The sequence below is a fragment of the Bubalus bubalis genome, chromosome 17 (genome assembly GCF_019923935.1).
Source record: "Bubalus bubalis isolate 160015118507 breed Murrah chromosome 17, NDDB_SH_1, whole genome shotgun sequence".
NCBI classification, from domain to species: Eukaryota; Metazoa; Chordata; class Mammalia; order Artiodactyla; family Bovidae; genus Bubalus; species Bubalus bubalis.
In genome coordinates this window covers 32,126,165-32,151,452 of record NC_059173.1, presented here as the reverse complement: position 1 = coordinate 32,151,452, position 25,288 = coordinate 32,126,165, and the positions used below count along the sequence as shown (strand labels likewise).

Below are 25,288 nucleotides of genomic sequence, written 5' to 3'. Positions count from 1 at the left end.
CCTAATACTATATTCCTCAATATTTCAATTTTCACATTCCATTACCTTTGCTTCCTTTAAAAATTATTTAGAAAGGAAACTGTCCATTGGTCCATATAGTTGAACCATCTTTATTCAAGAAGTAATCCCAATGCAATTTCTAATAAGTTGTATAAAAGAGATTTCCACTTGTATTACAGTTTATAAGCAGCTTGATACAGGCCAGGTTCACATAATTGTGTTTGTATTGAAAAGGACCTAACGTTTAATTCTTTAAGCAATATAATATGGTAGGAACAAAATAAAGCAAGCAAAAAATCCCAACCATTGAAGCTGGCGGTCCCTGGCATGAAACATACACAATCTTTCCATGTCAGTTTCTTTAACAGTGAAAGAATGTATTTGGACCAAATGACCTCTAATAATATGGTGCCACTGTTGTTACTGTACTTGTCTATTATGATGGAGCAGATGCTCATTAAGAAATGAGCAATATATCTCATTGACGGGAGTTTGATCTGCTGTGGGACAAACATTTGGAAACAATGGTCAACATAAAGAACTCAGTGAAGAGACAGCTTCATACAAAAGACATGACTGGTGTTACTTGTGTTGGTGTGGACCAGTATTGCCTGAACTTGATAATGAATCCTTCTTAAAGAAAAATAGCTTCTCAGACTCTTGAGAACACATTTTTGGGAGCTAATTGGAGAAAAAACTATTCTAGAATATAGAAAACTATGTATTCTCAACACAAGCATTATTAGAAAACTAAGAAAATAATTTCTTAAGAAGTGAAAAAAATCTTACTTTTTTAATAGATAAAGAACTAGTATATGTAAATATACACAGTATATCTGAAGTATTAAAACATCACAGACGAGGACAAAAATGTCTAAAAAGCCTCAGGAAGGGAGGCAATAAAGAAAAGAAAAAAGGTTAAGAAACACCGTTCTAAACTATACATACCCATCATTTAGTGATTTTTTTTTTTAAATGACTGAATGTCAAAGGTTGATTAACTAGTAACTTTCTCTTGAAATCACTCTTAGCTGCTGGGTTATCACCAAATGTTGTTTCATTCCTTATATCAGCTAATTGAAAATCCCTTTTCTACTAAGAGTTCTCACTTGGCTTAGAGCTTCAATTCTGCTTTATATCCTGTTTAAATATTTGTGTTGTGTAAAGATTAACTGCTAAATGTTTGGGTTTGATTTAAAGTTATTGATGAAAGTTTAGTGTGCTTCCAAAAGTGTGTTCATTCATTAATTTTCTCAACAAACCTGGGTTGAATGCCTTCTATTGTACTTTGCAAAAAAGATAATATCCCTGTCCTGGCTAAGCTTATACTCTATTTGGATGACAAATAACATACTTTATTAAATAAAGATTCTTCTTTGGATAATAGCTCAGGACTATTTTTTATTGTAATGATTTACTTGTAAATTCAACTCAGAAACACGGTTTAGAGCTTATCGTACTTGTTAGGGACTTGGAAGTTATATAGAAAAACCACACTGTAGGGCCCCCATGGAGCTTATGGCATTCTCCTTTTTCTGGTGGAGATTAGGACCCCAACCACTATGGCATGAGGGAGAACATTTGATGTACTTAAATGAGATACAAATGAGGTTCTATGAGAGAACCCAAGAGGAAGAGGCTAATTGCTCCTGAGTGAGAGGGTGACTCTAAAAGGAGGGGCAGCTCCTTTAAGGACTCCTGAATAATGTTTCTTAGGAAGTTAAGTTTTTTATTAATAGTGCCTAGAACTTATAGACTACTTTTTTCTAATGCAGAATATTTCACAAGTAGCATTCTCTGTATTTTTATAATACCCTACTGACATAAAAAGAGGTAGGTGTTAATTCTCTCACTTTACAGGATGGACCAAAATACTTTTTAATATAGTAGAGCCTTGTATTTTAAAATTTAATATTAATGAAATGTTATAAACATGAATTCCTGAACTTGACTCCTACATTTCCAAATGCCTGTTGGCAATTTCCATGGAGTGGTCTTTAATCTACCATTGAAAAAACAACTAAATTGAAGTTCTAATCTTCCCCACTAACTGTCACCAAGTCTCCCCTATCACCCTGTTACTCAGGACGGAAACCTCGGAGTCACCCTGAATCCTTTCTTTTCTCTTGCCTTCTGTATCCAATCATTCACGAAGATCAGATTCCATTCTAGATGCAGATGTAGAGGATGAATGTGTGAACATGCGAGTGGGGGGAAATTGGGATTGATATATACACACTGCTGCTGCTAAGTCACTTCAGTCATGTCCGACTCTGTGCGACCCCACCATGTATAAAATAAAGAACTAGTGGGAAGCTGCCGCGTAGCCCAGGGAACTCGACTTGGTGCTATGTGATGACCTGGAAGGCTAGGATGGGGAGTGGGAGGGAGGCTCCAGAGGGACGGGATATATGTATACATATAACTGATTCACTTTGTTGTATAGCAGAAACTAACACAAAACTATGGACTTTCCAGGTGGTGCTAGTGGTAAAGAACCCGCCCGCCAATGCAGGTTAGAGGTAAGACATGCCGGTTCTATCCCTGGGTCGAGAAGATCCCCTGGGGAAGGCAACGGCAATCCATTCCAGTATTCTTGCCTGGAGAATCCCACGAACAGAGGAACCTGGCAGGCTACAGTTCATAGGGTTGCACAGAGTCAGACATGACTGGAATGACTTAGCACACAGCACACAATGTAACACTGTAAGCAATTATGCCTCAATTTAAAAAAAGATCTGATTCCAGCTTTTCTTTATATCAAGGGTTGAAAATTGGCAGCACATAGGTCTGTATACATCTCTTTATAAATGTCTATATGTTTGGATGCATGTGTATATGTATTTTGAGCCAGGATAGCCTTTTCTAAGTTGAATTAGAATGCCTTAGGGGCACTTACACTCTCTTCTTAGTCACTGCTATATCCACTTCCATTCCTCCAGCCCTTTTCCTCTTTTTCCTTTTATAAAAATTAATTAAATTGTTGAAAATTATATTCAAATTCTATTTGTGGGAAAACACAAGATGAGATTACCAACATCAGGGTATTCATTGATTTGGACTTGCTAGCATTTCTGTACAAGCAGTATTAGTGATAATTTTTTTCTTTAAAACTAAAAGAAACTCATCTTAAATTTTTATACCTAGATGTTCTAGTCATAATTTAAATTGCAGAAACTCTCCACAGGACCTCAGACTTTTTTTTTGGGGGGGTATCTTTTTTCTGGCAGGACTAATTACTATGAAAATAGCTATGATGAGTCTAGGATGAGACTGAATGCTGTTCTTAGTATATGGGAAAATGTCACCTCCTTTGGAAAACAGATCTTTGTGGCTTAACCTGTCCAGTGTTCTTAGCTCGCTAACAAATTGGGAAAGCTCCTCAGATTCTGTTAATTTGATTATACCATTGTGTACGGGAACTCTGAGCTGGAGTTCTTCTCTGTTCCTTGAATATGTCAGGCATATAAGTTGCAGTGTTATGTGGTTTGGGTTGAAAAGGGCAGGACTTGCCAACATTTATCACCTTAAGAATTGCTCCTATCTCATCCACATATATATATACACATATATACAAAAGTCAGAGCCGTAAGGCACTATAACACTTGTATGAAAACAAAAAACTCAGCAGAAATATTGGATTAAAATGTCTATCCTTTGCTAATTTCTTTTAACAATTCAGCCAAATGTGTGTGTTTGTGTTGCTGAAGTTTGTTGAATTCAAATTAAGGCTGGATCAGTAAGTTGTTTCTTATGAGGATAATTTTCTTTTACATGGCTAAGTATGAGTTATTTAGGGAAAAAATGAACATCAAGTTTCTGGGTCAAGTGTGACTCAGAAGAGTTAGATTTTAAATGTGAAGTGATGGAATATTTTATCCAATTTATTTTGTTGTTATTGTTCAGTAGCCCAGTCGTGTTCGACTCTTTACAACTTCATGGACTGCAGCATGCCAGGCCTCCCTGTCCCTCACCATCTCCCATAGTTTGCCCAAGTTCATGTTCATTACATTGGTGATGCCATCCAGCCATCTTATCATCTGATGCCCTCTTCTCTTTCTGCCCTCAGTCTTTCCCAGCATCGGGACTTTTCCAACAAGTCGTCTTTTGCATCAGATGACCAAAATACTGGAGCTTCAGCTTCAGCCTCTGTCCTTCCAATGAATATTCAGGGTTGATCTCCCTTAAGATTGACTGGTTTGATCTCCTTGCTGTCCAAGGGACTTTCAGGAGTCTTCTCCAGCACTGCAGTTCGAAGGCATCAAAAATTCTTTGGCGTTCTGCCTTCTTTATGGTCCAACTCCCACAGTCATACGTGACCACTGGGAAGACAATAGCCTTGATATATGGGCCTTTGTCGGCAGAGTACTGTCTCTGCTTTTCAACACATTGTCTAGGTTTGTCATTGCTTTCCTGTCAAGAAGCAATAGTCCTCAGATTTCATGACTGCAGTCACCATCTGCATTGATTTTGGAGCCCAGGAAGAGGAAATCCATAGCTACTTCCACCTTTTCCCTTTCTATTTGCCATGAAGTAATGGGGTTGGATGCCACTTTATTTTACTTGCTTTATATTTTTATTTATACATGAATGTATTAAAATTTATTTCTAATAATTAAAAAATTGACTCTTTTAATGTGTCAATTCCGGTGTTAAGAAAGCTTTATATAGTAATTTGATTGTAGCTTTTTTCTTTAGTAGCACATATACTTGATGGCATCTTTTGCTTAGATACAACATAGTGATACTAAATACTTCATAAGATTGTTATGAGAGACTGAATAAGTGAGTACAGAGAATAACTTAGAGTAGGATCTATCATTTAATAAATACAGATAAATATCAACAATCATTATAATTGACCAAGGAACAATTATATCATCTTGAATGACAATGCATTATTACCAATGATGATTACACCTTAATTACGATACAGTTTTACAGGTGCTATACTGGCTGTCAGAATGAAAACATTTTTTTCTACTTACATAAAAGTCACATTTGAAGAAACTGATGGAACAGCTCGTAAATTGATCTCATCACACTCAAGCTCTAAACCTTGGCAAATACATTGCATGGGTGCAGAACCGACCACTGAATAAAGAGGATGTAGTAAGGAGAAGGGATGATGAGGGACCAGGAACAGGAGGGGAATGAAAAGAAAGAAACAAAAATCTATGAGAAAATCATACACCAAAGTGTGTTGTGTCTTATGTAAGCAATTTGTGCAAAGCTTTAAATTAAGTTTCCAAAAGTTTGCTTTAAACATTAAAATGATATTAGGACCTTAAGATAGGGAAACATACATATTTAACAGCCCATGCATTAAAAAAAGTAGCAGCTTGCTTTTCTCTATTTGTTGGAAAATGAAGTCATCTGCTCTTATTTTATCCTTGGAGAGTAGCTATGTCTAAAGGTGACACGACGGTGTGTGATGGGCTTTAATGTTCATTTTAAAGCTGCTACTTAAGAATAAAGTGTTCCTTTTAATGGAATGCTAAGCTGTTTTTAACTAGCAAGAAAAAGAACTTGACTATGAACTATAGTGCTGGTAGATTTTCTTTTTAAATTCAGGAACTCTTCAAAGGACTTCTTTTGGTTTATATAGGACTGTAAGAATGGCTACTGCTTCACTTAAGGAAGTGAACATTTTTTATGCACAGCTCTTCTGTTCTCACTGATGGGAGTTGGAAAGAGAGGGAAAATGGGATGTATGCCGTCGGCTACTTGTGGGCTCCTGATATTGCTAAGGTTTATTAGAGATTTGGGGTGGTATGTTCATATAGCTAAATGGGAATATTATTCAGTGTCACAGACATTGTCTGATCCCTGACTTGATGAAGAATGGATGATGCCTCATTAAGAGCAATGGGGGATATTCTCTTTTACATTTACTTTGAAACCCTGCACTTAGAGCAGAGCTTATAGACTTGAATATTTACAGAAGCAGGCAAAGCGGGTACCGATTGCATCTTGAAGTCCCTGTGGGACAGCTTCTCCTAACTGTTGCCCTATTACTATAGGAGCATGTGTGGCCAAGTCAACCAACTTCCTCAAAGAAGCCAGAAAGACAATACTTTTTATATAATTACCTACTTAAAAACGGTAATACTTAAAAACATTTAAATCACTATAGGACAGACAAAACTTCTTGTGAGAACTTTCTGTTTGCAGACTTTTAGTCTAGAACCTTTACAGGAAAGTTTCTAGAGAGTGGAAAAGCATCTTGATGGCAAAGAAGACATTCTGGTGGCAAAGATGGTGGATGATGGTGGGAAATTTGCACAGTGAGCTCCAGCCTTGGAAACAGCCAGGTATTCCTTTGCTCAGATATGTGGCCACCGGGTGTTTTTTGTCTCCTTCCAAACAACTCTGCAGATTCCCTACAGAATCCTGAGAGCTTACGATCATAATTTAGGTTTTGTGTGTTTTCTGTGTCAGCAGAGTCTGTGCCAAGAAGTTTTGAACAGTCTTATGGTTGTAAGTGACCATTTTGGCAATGGATCCCTAAAAATTAATTCTATCTAAATTCCTGTGCTAACGTGTGTATTGTTGGGAGAGGACAGGGAGCTTTTGGAGGGAAGATGAAGGGCCTCAGAAGTTGGTACAAAGGGTGAAAATAGAAGGTGGAGAAGATAGCATTAATCTGGTGTTTTTTTTTTTTCTTTCTATTTTTATAGGCTGAGTTAAGATTGATAATTCATATGTGTTGATAAGGAAAGTGAAAAAATAGCACCTAAATATCCTACCAGGAAAGAAGGATGAAGCAAATTATGTCACTTAAAAATTTATGGTATTTTGAAAGATTTATAATATGAATACCTGACTATGCTAAAGTGCTACCTCAAAATATGACAAGAATGGATTGCACTGAAAGTTTCAACTGTGCTAAAATAAAAAGAAAGATGAGTAATGAACCAGCAAGTTAATGCTGGTGGCTTCTGAGTGGTGAAATTATGGCTAAGTAAATAATTTTTTCCAAATCTCTATACTTTCCATATTCCTCAAATTTAAACTTTATGAATATATTTGTTATGATGGATATGTTTTCCGTGATATTTTTCTTGAGAGGTGACTTTATAAATGTGAGTTCCTCACATTCATCCAGTCATAAAGTATTATAAGCCAGTTAAAATTTTCAGTTAAGTTTCCAATAAATACTTATAATAAAATTGAATAAAGTGATACAGTAGGAACCTTAATTTAAGTTTCACCCCCTAATTTTACACTATGCTTTACATTTAATTTTTACACTGGTTTTAAGTTTGAAAGAAGACACTGAATTTTAAATTACCACCCCACCCCTATTTTTCTTGAAAATTCTAATAAAAAATTATATGTTTGCTCATTTCTAAGAACAGATAAAAAATTGCCTTTGTACTTTTTGAAGCATCACTCTTTGTGGAGCTGCATTTCTCTTATGTAAGAATACTTAGGGAACATTTCTCCCAGAGCTCATCATCTGGCAAAAAATTTATTTCGCTTGCTGACTTGATCTGTTCTCCCCATTTGTTTGTTTTTGCTTTACAGACCAGACTATGAAAGTTATGCAACCCATTATTTTCCGTCTTTGACCTAATGACTACAAAATTAAGAACTAGGTAGTAACTTTTCTTATATAATTTTCCTTCTCTACTTCTTATCCCATTTACCATGGAATTTTTGTCTCTTATGTCATGTTAATGGGTTAAGTCTGCTCATAGCCATATTTATTTTTATTGAAAATTGCCTAAATCCTTTTGGGAATAATGTAAAATATAAAGGGATTCAATTAAAATTTAAGAAATGAAAAGGATATAGAATGAATCAAAAGAGAAAAATAAAAATGATATTTTGAGACTGTATGGCTTAATCCATTAGTTTTACGCTTGATATTAGTAGTTAAATTATACCCGTTAACTTTTTCCTTTTCCAAAAGCTTTCAGCTTTTTCATGATCAAGTAATCTGGTCTCTCTCTATATATTTTGGCTGCACCATGCAGCCTGCGAAATCTTAGTTTCCTAACCACAGATTAGTCCCCTAACCCTAATCGAACCCATGCTCCCTGAAGTGGAAGTGCAGTCTTAACCACTGAACCACCAAGGGAGTTCCATGGTTTCCATATTTTGACAAGAAGACAACATGTGGTTGAGATAGATTGCTGAGTGACCTGTGAGATTAACAGGAGGGATTATATCCACTCAAAGTGGGGATTGTTAGCAGTTTTTATGAGTTTTATTTGAGCAGTAAAGGCAAAAAATATTTAAAAAAAAATTAAAAAGCTGCACTTTACAGTTTGTGGTAGAACATAAAGTGGAAAATGTAGTAAAGGATTCTTTTCCCCAAACCCTTCTTTTTAACCAAGGTTTTGAAAGATATGATTGAAATTACAACTTTAAGGCACACATTTATATGTGAGTAATTTATCAGAATAAACCTAATTTATTTAAAAAGAATTATGTATATTAATCTTCCTGATTTTAGAAATTATAGAGTTTATCCTCAATGTTATACCCTCCTACAATCCTTTCCATGGTTTTTGTAAGTTTTTGTTATGTGACTAAATGTAGAGTATAACAAATAAGGTTTTTTTGGTAGCTGTAAAGTATGACTTAGACCCCAGAAGCTTTTTCACTTACACATGTTAAAATCCCAACAGCTTCTCTGCTCTTGTTTCCATTTCCTTTATTTTTTTTTCCATTGGTTAAAACATTTAATTGGTTCTGCACACATGAGGTTAAATCCAATATAACTATAACATAAGTTCAGATCCAACATCAAACATGGGTACAGCCACATGAATAAGGGAAAGAGACTTCACCTTTCTTTACGCAGCTTCCACAGCACAATGCAGCAACTCAAGGTGATTGCTTCTCTAATTTGCTATAGGGACACGCACATAGGTAAGTTTTTCTTCCCTCAAATATCCTGGTATGGAGTTGCTTTTATATCAGAATTTACAGTGACTGTGAAAAGGGGACATGTAAAATAGAAACCCCAATGCACTGACATTAATTTTGTTTGCATCAATACCTAGCATGATTTAGTCCTGTTGCACTTATGATCCCTGAGTCATTTAAAAATCAAATTCTCAATTTCAGGTTGTATGTCTAATAGAAAATTATAATTTTGCAAATAGAAAACTGCAATTAACTTTATAAAAATATTAAAACCATTGTATCCAACTTTTAACAACATGGTATCTTACTATAAGCCCATAGACAAGGATGCTCAGCCCTTCTAACTACTTACAGCATTCAGATGTTTCTGCCACAATACTGGGATACAAGGCAGGCATTTTGTAGTTATTGCCATAATATCTGTCAAATTGTGTAGACCATCCGTTGATGTCTCCTAAAATAAAGATCAGAGAACAGAAAGGTTCAAGAATAGAAATATTCTGGAGTGTTGGGGAAAACAGATCTTCTCCTTAAGATAATTTAATGACCTTTCAGAAACAGAATCTAAAAAAAGTAGACGTATATGTATATATGGATGGCATCACCGACTTGATGATCATGGGTTTGGGTGGACTCCGGGAGTTGGTGATGGACAGGGAGGCCTGGCGTGCTGCGGTTCATGGGGTCGAAAGAGTCTGACATGACTGAGCGACTGATCTGAACTGATATATACACATATCCAGGGCTTCCCTGGTGACTCAGACGGTAAAGAATTTGCCTGTACACAACTAAATTGCTTTGCTGTGCAGCATAAACTAATGAGACATTGTAAGTCAACTACACTCCAATAAAAATTAGTTTAAAATAAGAAATGAGTGATCGACAAACAGAGAAAGATCATCTGGGAGCTTGTCAACAAGGAGAATTTCTGGCCCCTCACCTAGAGATCCTGATTTCATAGGTCCCCTAATCTCTGGTTTCAATAGGCACTAGAGGTGATTCTTCACCAAGCAGTGCTTGAGCCACACATTTTTAATTTTATATTGGAGTAAAGTTGATTTACAATGTTGTGTTAGATTCACGTGTACAGCAAAGTAATTCAGTTATACATATACATGTATCTGTCCCTTTTCAAATTCTTTTCCCATTTAGGTTTTTACAGCATATTGAACAGTTTCATGTGCTATAAGTCCTTCTGTATTATCTCTTTTAAATATAACTGTAACAAACAGTACTTTTGATGTACTGAAACACAGCACACTGTTCTTAGCATCTTCATTTTAACTTCCCTCAGTCTCTTCACTCATGTTAGACTGATGCTGGAGATGGACGGCCATAGTTGTTAAATAGAAAAAGAAAAAATAACATGACCAGCATGATCTCATTCTTTTTTTTAAGGCACTGTGGTATCATGGATAGTGTCGAGTGATTATCCTCTGAATGCTTACATATTTTCTCATCTGTATTTTCTGATTTTGATATGAAACTCTTGTCTCGTTAATCAGGAATTTCACAGTGTCTTTTAATATGGCCCAATGAAATCAACCCAGACCTTTAATGTGATGTTATTTTGTTGTCAATTTGATCAGTTTGAACTAAAATTTCTTATCCAGTTTTGTTTGCTGTTCTAAGTGTTTTATTTCCTGAGCCTGTCAAAGTTCTTGTTCAAATTTCTGGATTCCATGTTAAATGATGAGAAAATACAGATTGCTGGAATTAAAAAAAAAAAAGAGACCAAAATTAGTGAAAAAAAAAATCTTCATTTGGTGGGAGGGAAAAAATAATTTTTCCTCACGAAATTCCTCATGAACTTGCAGTTATTTTTGAACCTGAGACCATGAGGCCAGTCATGAGATGGAAAGGATGTGAGCTGGGGTGCAGGAGCAGCTTCTCTGTACCATCTGCAGAGGGTACCAGCCCTATCCCATGGCAGGCTGGGGATGGGTTTAAAGGGGATCCTTCCCAAAGGTACCAAGCTTTTTTCAGGATGCTGTTGGGACTCTTTAAGGATGCATAAACAAGAGACCCGAGTTCAATCCCTGGATGGGGAATATCCCCTGGAGAAAGGAATGGTTATCCACTCCAGTATTCTTGCCTGGAGAATTCCATGGACAGAGGATCCTGGGGTTGCAAAGAGTCAGACATGACTGAGGGACTAACACTAACTTTCAAACATATAGACAGGTGATAGAAGTGATAAAAGTTTATCTTATGTAAGTTAGGATTAAATTTAAGCATCTATTTTATAAGTTATTTCTGCTGCGTATGTATAATTCAAACCTGAGCTTGAGTCTAGATAGTGCAACTTTGCCTGGATTTGGTGAACCTAACCTCATCCATGGTTTTCCTTCTAATCAGAAGACTTCCAAATTATGTTTCCAGCCTGCACTTTATCTTGTGTAACATGGAGCCTGCTCACTACAAGCACCTTGAATACAACATTCACCAAATGGAACTCATTATCTTTCTCCATATAATCTTGCTATTTCTCCTAAATTTTCTGGATTGGTGAATGGTCTGCTCAAGTCAGAAAATTTTTTGAATGTGCTCTTATCTGATTAAATATAACTTGTACAGTTTTCCTCCATCTCCAGGTTATTTTCTTATTTTCCATGGCTCATTAACTCTTTCATGAAGATTACATTTGGGAAAGGCAAGGTATTCTAACATAAGTGTCATGTATGCTTGTAAAACCAGGCTTCCTTTTAAAGTTTCACTAAAAATAAATTGGAAAGAAGAGATGCTATTTAAAGATTGTATTTATAGCTGTTTCCATCCTTTAGTATTACTTATTAGTTTGAACACTTCTTTATTATGAAGGATTTCAAAATAAACACAAGTAGCAAGGCAGTATAATGATATCCCAATGATATTTTTATGATATCTTAATGATATCATTATGATATCTCAGAAGGAGATGATTGATGGACCTCAAGTTTACCATCTGCAGACATCAGCTTGAGACTCCAACTGAGTGCCAGTAATTGGATGGACAAAAGATACACCCAGAAACAGCAAATCCCAGTGTCTGAACAACCAGGAACCAGGTCAAAGTGCCTCGCTGACCCTTGACATTGTGAGTAGAGTAACAGGAGGAAGTGAAGGAAACTTGAAAGACTGAGTTTGTTTAGGTGAATAGAGACGGTAGCTTGTTGCAACTGTGAAGATTTAATGCATCCTTTTTTTTTTTTTTTTTTACTCTCTCACCATTCAGTTTAGAATGCTTTCTCATTCTTCAGAAGCTGGTAACTTAGTTCTATATTTTCCAGACCCCAGGAAGTTCAGTTCTTACAGATATATTTCTACCAGTGGGATGCACTCTATGTGACACTGGAAGTCTGTAGACTCCATCTTATGGGTACCTATTGCAGGTGGGATAGTTACCATGGTCCCAGCTTCCTGGGTAAAGAGCTGACGAGCCATCATGGATGCTTCTTAATCTTGGGCTTGCAAATATAGTAGTGTTTTCCCCACTCCTGCTTCTATGTTCTTGATAATGATTCTATAAATACATTCTTCTCTATGTGAAACCTCTTTTTTTTCTTAAGCCTCCCAAACTCCAGAGTGGTTTCTGTTTTCTCCTTCCAGAAGGGGTTGCAGATAACGATCTCAAGGATAATAACATTGGATTGATTATCTGACCTGAATGGTTTTGAAGATAACAACAGTCCTATTACTATTAGAAAATTGTACTCTCATGGTCTATGGCACACTGTGACAAAAAATGTTGTTTAAATGATCACTTATGGCTTCCTGGACTATGTGCCTCTTTAAAAGATAAACTCTGGCAAAGCAGTTGCTATGGTAACTCATCAGAATGAAAATGAGAAATGTCAAGTGTTGTGGAATGAAATGACTATGAGGATAGCCCTGGAGAGATTAAAGAGAGAAAATAACAATCTCAGAAAATGACGTCATTAACTCAAGAAGGTTCAGAGAATCAAGGAGCTGCCATAACTACCCTAAATAACTTTTTATCTTTTGGGACCTTAGGACTCAGATAGGACTCAAATCTAATGGGTTGCTCAGGTTACAACATTAGCTGAATTCACATTTTGTCCTTTCTTTTATTTATTTTTGAATGCTCTGGGTCTTTGTTGCTGTGCACAGGCTTTTCTCTAGTTGTGTGTGAGCTTCTCATTGCTGTGGCTTCCCTCGTTGCAGAGCACACACTGTAAGGCATGTGGGCTTCGGTAATTATGGCACATGGGCTCAGAAGTCGTGGTTCTATGGTTCTAGAGCAGAAGCTCAATATTTGATTCATGGGTTTAGCTTCTCTGTGGCATGTGGGACCTTCCCAGATCAGGGATCGAACTCATGTCTCCTGCATTGGCAGGCGGATTCTTTACCACTGAGCCACAAGGGAAGCCCTTGTCCTATCTTTAAAGTGAACACTAGGACTCTGATTTGAAAAGAGAGGGACCCTGGGAATTGTAGTGAGACATTTGAGCATGTTCAATTGAATTTGCATCCCCCCAAATCCCCATCCCACTGAAGCTCCCTGGCCAGCATAAGCAGCTGCCTTCCCCTGTCCGATGAGGTTACTTGTTTGTTGGAGGCTTGCTAGTTCAGTTCAGTCCAGTCACTTAATCGTGTCCGACTCTTTGGACCCCATGGACTGCAGCATGCCAGGCCTCCCTGTATCACCAACTCCTGGAGCTTGCTCAAATTCCTGTCCATCAAGTTGGTGATGCCATCCAACCATTTCATTCTCTGTCACCCCTTTTTCCTCCTGCCCTCAATCTTTCCCAGCATCAAGGTCTTTTCCAATGAGTCAGTTCGTTGCATCAGGTGGCCAAAGTATTGGAGTTTCAGCCTCAGCATCAGTCCTTCCAATGAATATTCAGGACTGATTTCGTTTAGGATGGACTGGTTGGATCTCCTTGCAGTTCAAGGGACTCTCAAGAGTCTTCTCCAACACCACAGTTCAAAAGCTGAAATTCTTTGGTACTCAGCTTTGTTTATAGTCCAACTCTCACATCCATACATGACTACTGGAAAAACCATAGCTTTGACTAGACGGACCTTTGTTGGCAAAGTAATGTCTCTGCTTTTTAATGTTCTGTCTAGGTTGATCACAGCATTTCTTCCAAGGATCAAGTGTCTTTTAATTTCATGGCTGCAGTCACCATCTGCAGTGATTTTGGAACCCCACCCCAAATAAAGTCTCTCAGTGTTTCCATTGTTTCCCCATATATTTGCCATGAAGTGATGGGACCAGATGCCATGATTTTAGTTTTCTGAATGTTAAGTTTTAAGCCAACTTTTTCACTCGTCTCTTTCACTTTCATCAAGGGACTCTTTAGTTTCTCTTCATTTTCTGCCATAGAGGTGGTGTCATCTGCATATCTGAGGTTATTGATATTTTCCTGGTAATCTTGATTCCAGCTTGTGCTTCATCTAGTCTGGCATTTCACATGATGTATTCTGCATATAAGTTAAATAAGCAGGGTGACAATATACAGCCTTGACATACTCCTTTCCCGATTTGGAACCAGTCTCTTATTTCATGTCCAGTTCTAACTGTTGCTTCTTGACCTGCATACAGATTTCTCAGGAGGCAGGTCAGGTAGTCTGATATTCCCATCTCTTTCAGAATTTTCCACAGTTTGTTGTGATCCACACAATCAAAGACTTTGGTGTAGTCAATAAAGCAGAAGTAGTAGTTTTTCTAGAACTGTCTTGCTTTTTCAATGATTAAACGGATGTTGGGAATTTGATCTCTGGTTCCTCTGCCTTTTCTAAATCCAGCTCAAACATCTGGAAGTTCTTGGTTGAAATATTGTTGAAGCCTGGCTTGGAGGATTTTGAGCATTGCTTTGGTAGCGTGTGAGATGAGTTCAATTGTGTGGTAGTTTGAACATTTCTTTGGCATTGCCTTTACTTGAGGAAAATAACTTGCCAGCTTTCCTCAGGCCCCTTTATGACCATGCTTCCTTGTCTTCCAACTTACAGCCCATCCCAGAAGACATGCAGCATTTGGAGCTAAGAAGAGAAGATTGACATCACAGAAGATCTTGCTCTTTGATAATGGCAGGAACATAGGGAATTTGTGTGAGCACAGTTTCCGAGAGCACTGCACCAGGAGGAGGGACTCTAGGTAGGGCAAAGTGGGTTAATATGGGTTTCTGAATTCAGTCTGCTAGCTCAAGCTAGAGTTTGCAGATTGTTGATTGAAATCTGAATTCAATGTTGTCTTCGGCTAAATAAAGTTGAGCAACGGATGTGTGTGGATGACAAGTCACTGAAGGGATAGAGTATGAGGGACATGACCGTTGCATTGCAGGGCTGCAACAGATCCGTAGCGGATACTGTAGATTGACCCTTTCAACTTCCATTTGACAACAGCTTTCACTGGTGTGTTTTTGCAGAGCAAGGCCTGAAAAGCTTACAGCATTTTACATCTCCATTACAGCCAGAATTTGGGATGCACTCACACATATTTTGGGCTTCCCTAGTAGCTCAGTTGGTAAAGAATCTGCCTTCAAGGTGGGAGACCTGGGTTCTATCCCTAGGTTGGGAAGATCCCCTGGAGAAGGGAAAGGCTACCCATTCCTGTATTCTGACCTGGAGAATTCCATGGACTGTATAATCCATGGGGTTGCAAAGAGTCGGACACGACTGAGCGACTTTCACACATAGTTTGGTTGGTAGAAGAGAGGTAGTAGTCATTTTCCTGCTCTTCTGTCTAAACAGAGAAGTAGCATTAAGAAGCGGTGGTGGCAGTGGTAGGGCATTGGGAATGTGACCAGGGGTGTCTCCATCTCTGGAGAGGAGCATTGGTGCTGTGCTCCTGGATTCAGTGGCTATTTAGGGGCTATCGTAGGGGCTTTGCTGATGCCTACGTTTCCAGCCTGTGTGAGAATTTTGTAAGCATCCAATTTCTGTTTGACATACCTTGAGTTTCTTGTATGAGAGCTTGATGGATATAGAGACTGATTTAATTATTAAATTAAAACATGGTTTAAGTGGCACTGGATATTTAACCATATGGGGGAACTCAGGTGGAATCTCATGAGTGAGAACAAAGCAGTGATTTTCTTTTTCTGAACCCAGGCACTTCAGTGTGGTTTGGTTCAGTGGGCTCCCTGCAGGAATGGTGGGGATAATTTCCAGCATTTTACTGCATTGCCCATATGGGTTCTGGGGGTGGAGTCAGGAGCCTTGCAGAATGCTCTGCTCTACTGGGCTCCAGAAACCATCTATTTCTTTCCTTGGTTGTCAGGTTTTGAAGTCTACGACATTGGGTTGTTGCTCTTCCCTGAGCTAGCTGCATTTGATTTTTTTAGGCAAGTTTTTACTTTTAAAAACTGAGTTTGTGTCTTCAGATGGGAGAATGGCATTGAAACATGTAAAATATCATGTATGAAACGAGTTGCCAGTCCAGGTTCGATGCACGATACTGGATGCTTGGGGCTGGTGCACTGGGACGACCCAGAGGGATGGTATGGGGAGGGAGGGGGGAGGAGGGTTCAGGTTGGGGAACACATGTATACCTGTGGCGGATTCATTTTGATGTTTGGCAAAACTAATACAATTATGTAAAGTTTAAAAATAAAATAAAATTAAAAATAAATAAATAAATAAATTCTGGAAAAAAAAAAAGAAAGGATGATACTGTGAGAAATTTAAATTCTCTGATTTTTTAACAGAGAAGTTGAATATTAGCTCTTAACACTGAGAGAACTGGCACTTAGCAAGTACATACTATACTGTATTACTACTTTTATTTTATTCTCATTGTATCTCTATTTGGTCATTATTGCCAGCTCCACTTACAGATGGAAAAACTGATTCTGAGAAGTTTAAGTGATCTAAGAAAAAGAATTATTAAAACTAACTGAAGGATTAAAATAATAAAATTATTGTAATCATTTCTAAGCCCCAAATATGATTTAGTCAGTTTATATTCTTCTTACAGAAATTTTAGCTTTTATATGACATTGCTTTGAAATATGTAACTGTCGCTGTTACATATTGTTCTATTGCCTGTTTCACTTCCATTCTACAGGCTCTTACATCAGCACTGTGTGGATTATACAAAAATTCATCTAAACGATAATCAGAAGCTGTTATTAAATAGCAATTAAGTTCATCATTACTGTTAGCCATGGAATCAATGGAAGTACTGTGAATCATTAAGGTATAACTGGGTTTCCCAGGCGGTGCTGGTGGTAAAGAACCTGCCTGCCAACGCAAGTTAGACTTAAAAGACGTGAATTCGATCCCTGGGTCAGGAAGATCCCCTGGAGGAGGGCACAGCAACGCACTACAGTATTCTTGCCTGGAGAATCCCATGGACAGAGGAGCTTGGTGGGCTATTGTCCATGGGGTCGCACAGTTTCGACATAACTGAAGTGACTAAGCATGCATGCAAGGTATAACTAAAAAAAATTTTAAAGTAGATTAATTTTCCTACTGTGGTGTTGGAGAAGACTCTTGGAGAAGACTCTTGAGAGTCCCTTGGACTGCAGGGAGATCCAACCAGTCCATCATAAAGGAGATCAGTCCTGGGTGTTCATTGGAAGGACTGATGCTGAAGCTGAAACTCCAATACTTTGGCCACCTGATGCAAAGAACCGAGTCATTGGAAAAGACCCTGGTGCTGGGAAAGATTGAAGGCAGGAGGAAAAGGGGTTGACAGAGGATGAGATGGTTGGATGGCATCACCGACTCAATGGACACGAGTTTGGGTGAACTCTGGGAGTTGGTGATGGACAGGGAGGCCTGGCGTGCTGCGGTTCATGGGGTTGCAAAGAGTTGGACATGACTGAGCGACTGAACTGACTGACTGAATTTTCATACTAATGTTATTGAATTTTATACATTTATAAATGTTACAAATAAAACACGTGGGTAAGAGAAGTCATTTGGCTCTGGATGTGTCAAGGCACTGATTATTCTATAGAAGAGTTTTTTTTGTATCTATAGCTGGAGGGTGGAAGTCTGAATGACTCAACCTCGCAGGCTGCCAGGGCCTGTCTGGGGCAGGGGAGGTGCTCCCATGCTCACGTTCCTGTCCTGACCCATCCACCCGGACCTCAGCACACAGCGATGGGACTCAGGTGACGTGACAGCATGGCAGAGCCAGGCTTGCTTCCACCGGTGGCGTCTCACTGCCGCTATGACATTCATAAGCCGGGAAGCTTGGATGACAGGCAGTAGATGTTGCTTTTCCTTTGCTCTGGTTCTTCAGCAGGTGCTATATTTAACTGAGATTTTACAACTGAACTGTTTCATTTTGCGGCACTTTTACCATTAATAGCTGGGGCAGTGCTTCACATCAGGGGCATTAGTAGCCTTTCCTAATGCTTTGTCCTTCAGCATCACTTCCTCGCCCTTCTGTTCTAAAGGGGTTCACCAAGCATGGTGTATTTGTAACAATTTAGTCCAACAAATCTAAGTAATGTAGTTACTTATACTGCTTCTTTGCTCTGTCCCTTTCTAATCTTATCTTTTCTCTCCTTTTCTATCTTATTCTACCTCAACACACACACACACACACACACACGAGAGAGAGAGAGAGAGAGAGAGAGAGCGCGCGTGCGCGAGAGCAAGAGTGCACAAAAAAGAGAGGGAAAAGAGAAAGAGAGGTGATGTGGAATTTGAGAATGCAGAGGAAAGAGGACAAGACGGCTTATATAACATTTCCCTAAGTCAGAGCATATATTTTGTAGGGAGTTCTCTTTTTGAATAGTAACATCTTCAAACAAACAAGCTTTTTCATAATTAACATTTACCTTCCTTCCTGCCTTCCCAAAGCATTTTCTTCTTCCCACCCATTACTTCCTCTCACCAGAAGGTAGGAATAGAAAACGTAGCCAAAATTGCAAAGTTGGAAAGTTAGCATTTTTAAGAAAACAGCTTTTGGCATATGTGTTTCTATATTTTAAATCCTATATCCTTCATATTTTAAGGATGTATGAGACAGTGAGCAGAGTGGTTTTTCATGCTTTAGTTATGATCCCACTGAAATGGATTCTCTGGTGTTTCTTGAAGCATCATGGAGTAAACTGCATGGTACTAAGAGGATGCTGTGTTAGGGTATATGGTTTCCTGTATGTGTGGGTAGTGAAATATGAACACTGTTGATCAGATATATATGTATTTACTAAAAATAGTTTTTTAAAGCTAAAAACATGTAATGATGCTCTGAATAAAAATGAATGCCATAGACCAAGAAAAACATGGTCTTGCATGCTGCATTAATAAGTATTTATTAATTCAATGAATGAATGAATGAATGGGTCTCTGTCCTGAAAGACACTTCAGAGAAAACCCAGTTTCTCTTATATTATAGTAAAACTTGGGAACTGGGGCTCTTAACAAAAACACACATTTCCAGGCTTCTTTCTCTATTGGAGATTCTGATTTATTTGGTCAGTAGGGGGTCTGGAGGTCTATATTTTCTATCAATGCCTTGGGGGTTCTTCCAGCAAGTTTTGGGAGAACTAATTATGGAATGTTCTCTGATTAGAGCACTTCTCACATTGCTGTGGAGAAGAGTTAGATTTAGCAGTGGAAAAAGTCTGTCAATCAGAATGAGCAGGTTCCTTTCCTTAGTAAAGTTGCTGATTGTTAATAAGGTTAATGCAAGTGGTCTATAATTTAAGGGCACACTACTCATATGTCTTGTTACACTTATTATAATCTGCTTCATACTGTGACTATTTATATATGCATTTTATCTCAGAATATGATAGGAATTAATCTTAGCCTATGTATTTTTATTGCCTCAGTGACTTCTAAGGTACTTTTAATATAGTTAAAATATGACTGTTACTAGCTCTCATAAATTACATAAAACAGTAAATTATTATTTCATCAGCATCAAATATTAGTTACAATTTAGTTTTATGGAAAAGTAGGTGAGACTCATACACTTGAATTCTGGAGCGCACATCTCTCTCCTCCACGCTCTGATTCCCTGGTATCCTTGGTGTCAGGGGTGGGGTGGAGGGGGTGTCAAGAGATGAGGTCTGGAGGGAGGTGAGAAAGGTCTAAGTTTCTTGAAGGCACTGCATAATTTGCCACGATGCTGTATTAGGTTGTCCTCAAACAGTTTTCCAGGATTCTCCTTGAGAAGAGAGTTCTGTGGCTTAATATGCTTGGGAATCCTGTACCCCTGCTTGGAATTAATAATTCAGGTTAATATGATGAAAGGAGAACTCAGGCTCAAAGAAATAACTTTAATTTTGTTGAACCCTTTTATGAAAGTGAAGTGAAAGCGCTAGCTGCTCAGTCACGTCTGACTCTTTGCGACCTCATGGACTGTAGCCCGCCAGGTTCCTCTGTCCATGGAATTTTCTGAGCAAAAACACTGGAGTCGGTTGCCATTCCCTTCTCCAGGGGATCTTCCCAACCCAGGGATCAAACCCAGGTCTTCTGCATTGCAAGCAGATTCTTAACATCTGAGCCAGCAGGGAAGCCCAACCCTTTCATAGCACCATCTTTTAATAACTTTTGGGAAGTGTTTGCTTTTCATTTGCACAAGCCATGTCTAGTTGAGTGGTTTTCAGAGTGCAGATCCAGGATAAGTAGCTTCAGCGTCACTTGGGAACTTCAAAGAAAAGCAAATTCTTGAACCCTATGTGAGGGGTTTCAATTAGAAACTCTGTAGATGGGGCCCATGTTTCTGTATTTTAACAAGCCCTCCAGCTGATCTGATTTCTGCTCATGTTTGAAAATCACTGCTCTAGGCTAATAAATCACTTTCAATAGGTTCTGAATTTGGTAATAAAATTGTCTGGATCAGGAAGTGAGTCATTTCAAACCTTTAACAAGTGTGCTATATACCCAAGATGTAAATTTATGGGCCCTGCTCCTATGTACTGGAGCAATGTCTCTGGGGGTGGAGCTCAGGACTCTGCATTTTTCACCAGCCTGTGGGACCACCTGTGTTGGAGCACACTTTCCAAACCATCCTGTAGGTTTGCAGGGGCCACTCCTGGGTTCCTTTCAAGTAGGGATTTTGAATATTCAAAAGTTGAGGGATCTGTGCCTCTGTCTTATGAAACTGAAGGCATAAATCCTATTGCCTACAATGTAGTCTTATTGATGAATGGATGAAAGAAGTGTTATTCGGTCAGTGATGTCCAGCTCTTCACGACCCCATGTACTGTAGCCAGTCAGGCTCCTCTGTCAATGGGATTACCCAGGCAAGAATACTGGAGTGGGTAGCCATTCTCTTCTCCAGGGGATCTTCCCAACACAGGGATTGAACTTGGCTCTCCTGCATTGCAGGCATATTCTTTACCGTCTGAGCCAACCAGGAAAGCCAGAATAGATGAATAAGTGGTTAGTTAATTCAGTTTAGATTTATGCCAATTGGAACATTCTTGATTTCATATACTTCCTCAATTCTCAGCACCCATTCTGGGGAACACAGGGGAGCATCTTTTTCTCAGGAAATAATGATTCCTAGAGTAGAAGCGTCCTGGGCCATTAGAATAGACCTTGGGGTATTTAGATCTGACCTTCACCTGGTCAGATAGACCAATTCATCAAACCAGTAGTGTGAGAGCTCCTTGAATTTGAATGACAATAGTTCACTGGATGAAATGGGTATGCCTCTTTGTGGGTACCTTTATTTTTAAATTTATTTTAATTGAAGGATAATTGCTTTATAATATTGTGTTGGCTTCTGCCACACAACAACATGAATCAGTCACAAGAACACACATATCCCCTCCCTTCTGAACCTCCCCTCCACCCTCACCCCAACCTACCCCTCTAGGTTGTCACAGAGCACCGAGTTGAGTACTCTGTGCTCACAGAACAGTTTCCCACTGGCTATCTATTTTACATATTGGGAGGATCCCCTGGAGAAGGGGAATGGCTACCCACTCCAGTATTCTTGCCTGGAGAAGTCCATGGACCGGGGAGCTTGGGGGGCTACAGTCCATGGGGTTGCAAAGAGTCGGACACAATTGAGCGACTAACACATATGCACAATGTGTACATGTCAATGCTACTCTCAATTCTTCCCACCCTGTCCTTCCTCCCCCCACACCAGATACATAAGTATGTTTTCTATGTATTTCTATTCCTGCCCTACAAATAGGTTCATCAGTACCATTTTTCTAGATCACATATGTATGCATTAATATGTGATATTTGTTTTTCTCTTCCTGACTTACTTTGTACAACAAGCTCTAGGTTCATCCACCTCATTATAACTGACTCAAATGTGTTCCTTTTTATTGCTGAGTAATATGCCATTGTATACATGTACTACAACTTCTTTATCCATTCATCTGCCAATGAACATCTAGGTTGCTTCCATGTTATGGCTATTGTAAATAGTGCTGCCATGAGCACTGAGGTACATGTGTCTTTTCAATAACGGTTTTCTCAGGGTATATGCCCAGTAGTGGGATTGCTGGGTCATATGGTAGTTTTATTCTTAGTTTTTTAAGGAATCTCCATACAGTCTTCCATAGTGGCTGTATCAATTTACATTCCCACCAACAATACAAGAGGGTTCCCTTTTCTCCACATCCTCTCCAGCATTTATTCTTTGTAGATTTTTTTGGTGATGGCCATTCTAGTGGGTGTGAGGTGATACCTCATTGTAGTTTTGATGTGCATTTCTCTGAAGGAATGGCGCTAAAGCTGAAACTCTGGTACTTTGGCCACCTCATGCAAAGAGTTGACTCATTGGAAAAGACTCTGATGCTGGGAGGGATTGGGGGCAGGAAGAGAAGGGGACGACAGAGGATGAGATGGCTGGATGGCATCACCGACTTGATGGATGTGAATTTGAGTGAACTCCGGAAGTTGGTGATGGACAGGGAGGCCTGGCGTGCTGCAATTCATGGGGTCGCAAAGAGTCAGACACGACTGAGTGACTGAACTGAACTGAATAATGAGTAATGTTGAGCATCTTTTCATGTGTTTATTTTCTATCTGTATGTCTTCTACAGAGAATGTCTGTTTAGGTCTTCCGGCCACTTTTTGATTGGGTTGTTTGTTTTTCTGATACTGAGATGCATGAGCTGCTTGTGTGTTTTGAAGATTAATTCTTTGCCAGTTGTTTCATTTGCAATTGTTTTCTTCCATTCAGAGGGTTGTCTTTTCATCTTGTTTACAGTTTCCTTTTTTATTTTTAAATTAATTTCTGTTAAGTATAGTTGATTTACAATGTTGTGTTAGTTTTAGGTGTACAGCATAGTGAATCAGTGTATATGTATACACATATCCACTCTTTTTAAAAGGTTCTTTTCCCATTACAGAGTATTGAGTATAGTATTGAGTATTGAGTATGCTGCTGCGAAGTTGCTTCAGTCGTGTCTGACTGTGTGTGACCCCATAGATGGCAGCCCACCAGGCTCCCCCATCCCTGGGATTCTCCAGGCAAGAACACTGGAGTGGGCTGCCATTTCCTCCTCCAATGCATGAAAGTGAAAAGTGAAAGTGAAGTCACTCAGTCGTGTCCGACTCTTAGTGACCCCATGGACTGCAGCCTACCAGGCTCCTCCGTCCATGGGATTTTCCAGGCAAGAGTACTGGAGTGGGGTGCCATTGCCTTCTCCCGAGTATTGAGTATAGTTCCCTGTTATCTATTATATCAATAGGGTATCAGTTGCCAGTCCCAATCTTTCAATTTACCCCCCACCCTTTTCCCCTTTGATAACCGTAAGCTTGTTTTCTACATCTGTGACTCTATTTCTGAGTACCTTTAGGGGCAACTCTTTGAAGAAACTGAGTGTGATATTATTGTGGGGATATTTTAAAGGAAATTGAACCACTACAGAAACTGCCTTTTGTGTCCTATCTCAAAGGAAGCATTCTAAGCTGAGAGTCTTTGTGTAGTTAACTCAAACTTTGAAGAATTGTTGGATAAACATAGATAAACATATTTGAGGTTTTAAAAAGGTTTGTATTTATAGAAAAGCCAAGGGTTCAGCTACTTAGGTTTCTCTAATGCTATTTTGAGAATAATAAACAGAAAAACAGCCATTTTTGAGCATACAACGAATGGTTATTTATCGGTTAGTGTATTTATGATGTGTGTCACTTTTCCTCCTGTGTTGTTAGCCTTAAAAAAGACAAACTCACAACTCTGATGAAATAGTCTAAAATGAGAACACTAAGTTCTACATCAAATAGATTGGCATTGCCATCGTTCTGACAGCTCTGTAAAAAGCTATATTGAAGAAAGGAAGGAATATTTAGCAACTTAGAATTTTAAATGAAGGCCCAATTAAAAATTAAAAGAATCCTTGAATACACTTCAAGCATTCTTATAAGCCTATTAAAAGGTATATATTATCACCATCATACCCATAAATAAATACTGTTTATCTAATTCTTATAGATTAGTGCCAGCCAGTGACACCCAAATATTTGGGATGTTAGTTTCCTTTCCCTTGAATGCCTTGCACTCTGCCCTTTTCCTGTAACAAGAGGCTAGAATTTTCCACTTTTATTGCCTTGGAGAAGAAACGAAGCAGATGTCTGCAGGAAACAAAGGAATCAAATTTTTAGTATTTAATTGCCAAAGGCCCAGGTTTGAGCATTGACAATGATTGTGGAAAAACAAAAAGAAGAGCTAGGCTTTGCTCTTCCTGGACTGGACAAGAGATTTGAACCAGAAAGGGAGGGGAGAAGGGTCTGCCTGGGCTGCACCAGGGGAAACCAGAAACTCCTCAACTTCATTATATCTACAAGGACCCTATTTCCATGTAAGATCACATTCTGAGGTTCTGAGTGGACATCAGTTTTTAGTGCAGGCTAACCTCCTGCATCATGCAAAATGTATTAGAGAAAGCTTCCATTTTCCCTGTAGAGCAAAGAAATACAAATATGGAAACAGAGGAACCAAGTTTTTGTCTTTCTCCTGTAGACTAGGCTGCTAAAGTGCAGAGCAGGGCCGATGCTCTGAGTCTACAGAGGTGAGCATCTGAACTTGGCTCTTCATGGTAGAGTGATTCAACCTGTCTCCAAGGAGGATGAAGTTGGGTGAGTGTGACTGTGATGAGGAGCCTTCTTTGTATTGCCATTTATTTATAGTACAGAAGAACTGCTGGTAAATTCTAATCTGGAAATGCAAAGAGTTTCTTTAACATAAAAATCTGGGTATAATCAATAAAGTGCAAAGCATCTGTGAAGCTGATGCTATTTTAATGTTTTATTTTTACTGCAAAGTTAGGAAATTCAATTTGAAATGAACGAAAATAATTTCCTTCCCCTCTTTTTTTGACTATGTCTCATGGCATGTGGGAATCTTAGTTTCCTGACCAGGCATTGAACACATGCCCGCATGGGAGTGAAATCACTGGACCACCAGGGAAATTTCCCCAAATAATGCATGAATGAGAGTAGTTTGTACATTTCCATGTTGGAATTTATCAGAAAGGATCAAAGTTATAAAAATGATACAATCAATTTTGTCTAGGACTTCACT

General features: G+C 38.7%; 1 protein-coding gene across 2 annotated transcripts in view; it reads right to left on the bottom strand.

Annotated features, from left to right (window-relative positions):
* The window catches only part of RXFP1 (relaxin family peptide receptor 1), a 129,658-nt gene that overhangs the window by 55,093 nt on the left and 49,277 nt on the right, over positions 1 to 25,288 (bottom strand). For both annotated transcript variants that reach the window (XM_025267973.3, XM_044930387.2), the window contains exons 3-4: positions 9,233 to 9,334; positions 4,989 to 5,094 (exon numbers count right to left, since the gene is read on the bottom strand). In XM_025267973.3, coding sequence (XP_025123758.3) covers positions 4,989 to 5,094; positions 9,233 to 9,334 — 208 coding nt within the window. The remainder of the gene's footprint in view (positions 1 to 4,988; positions 5,095 to 9,232; positions 9,335 to 25,288) is intronic.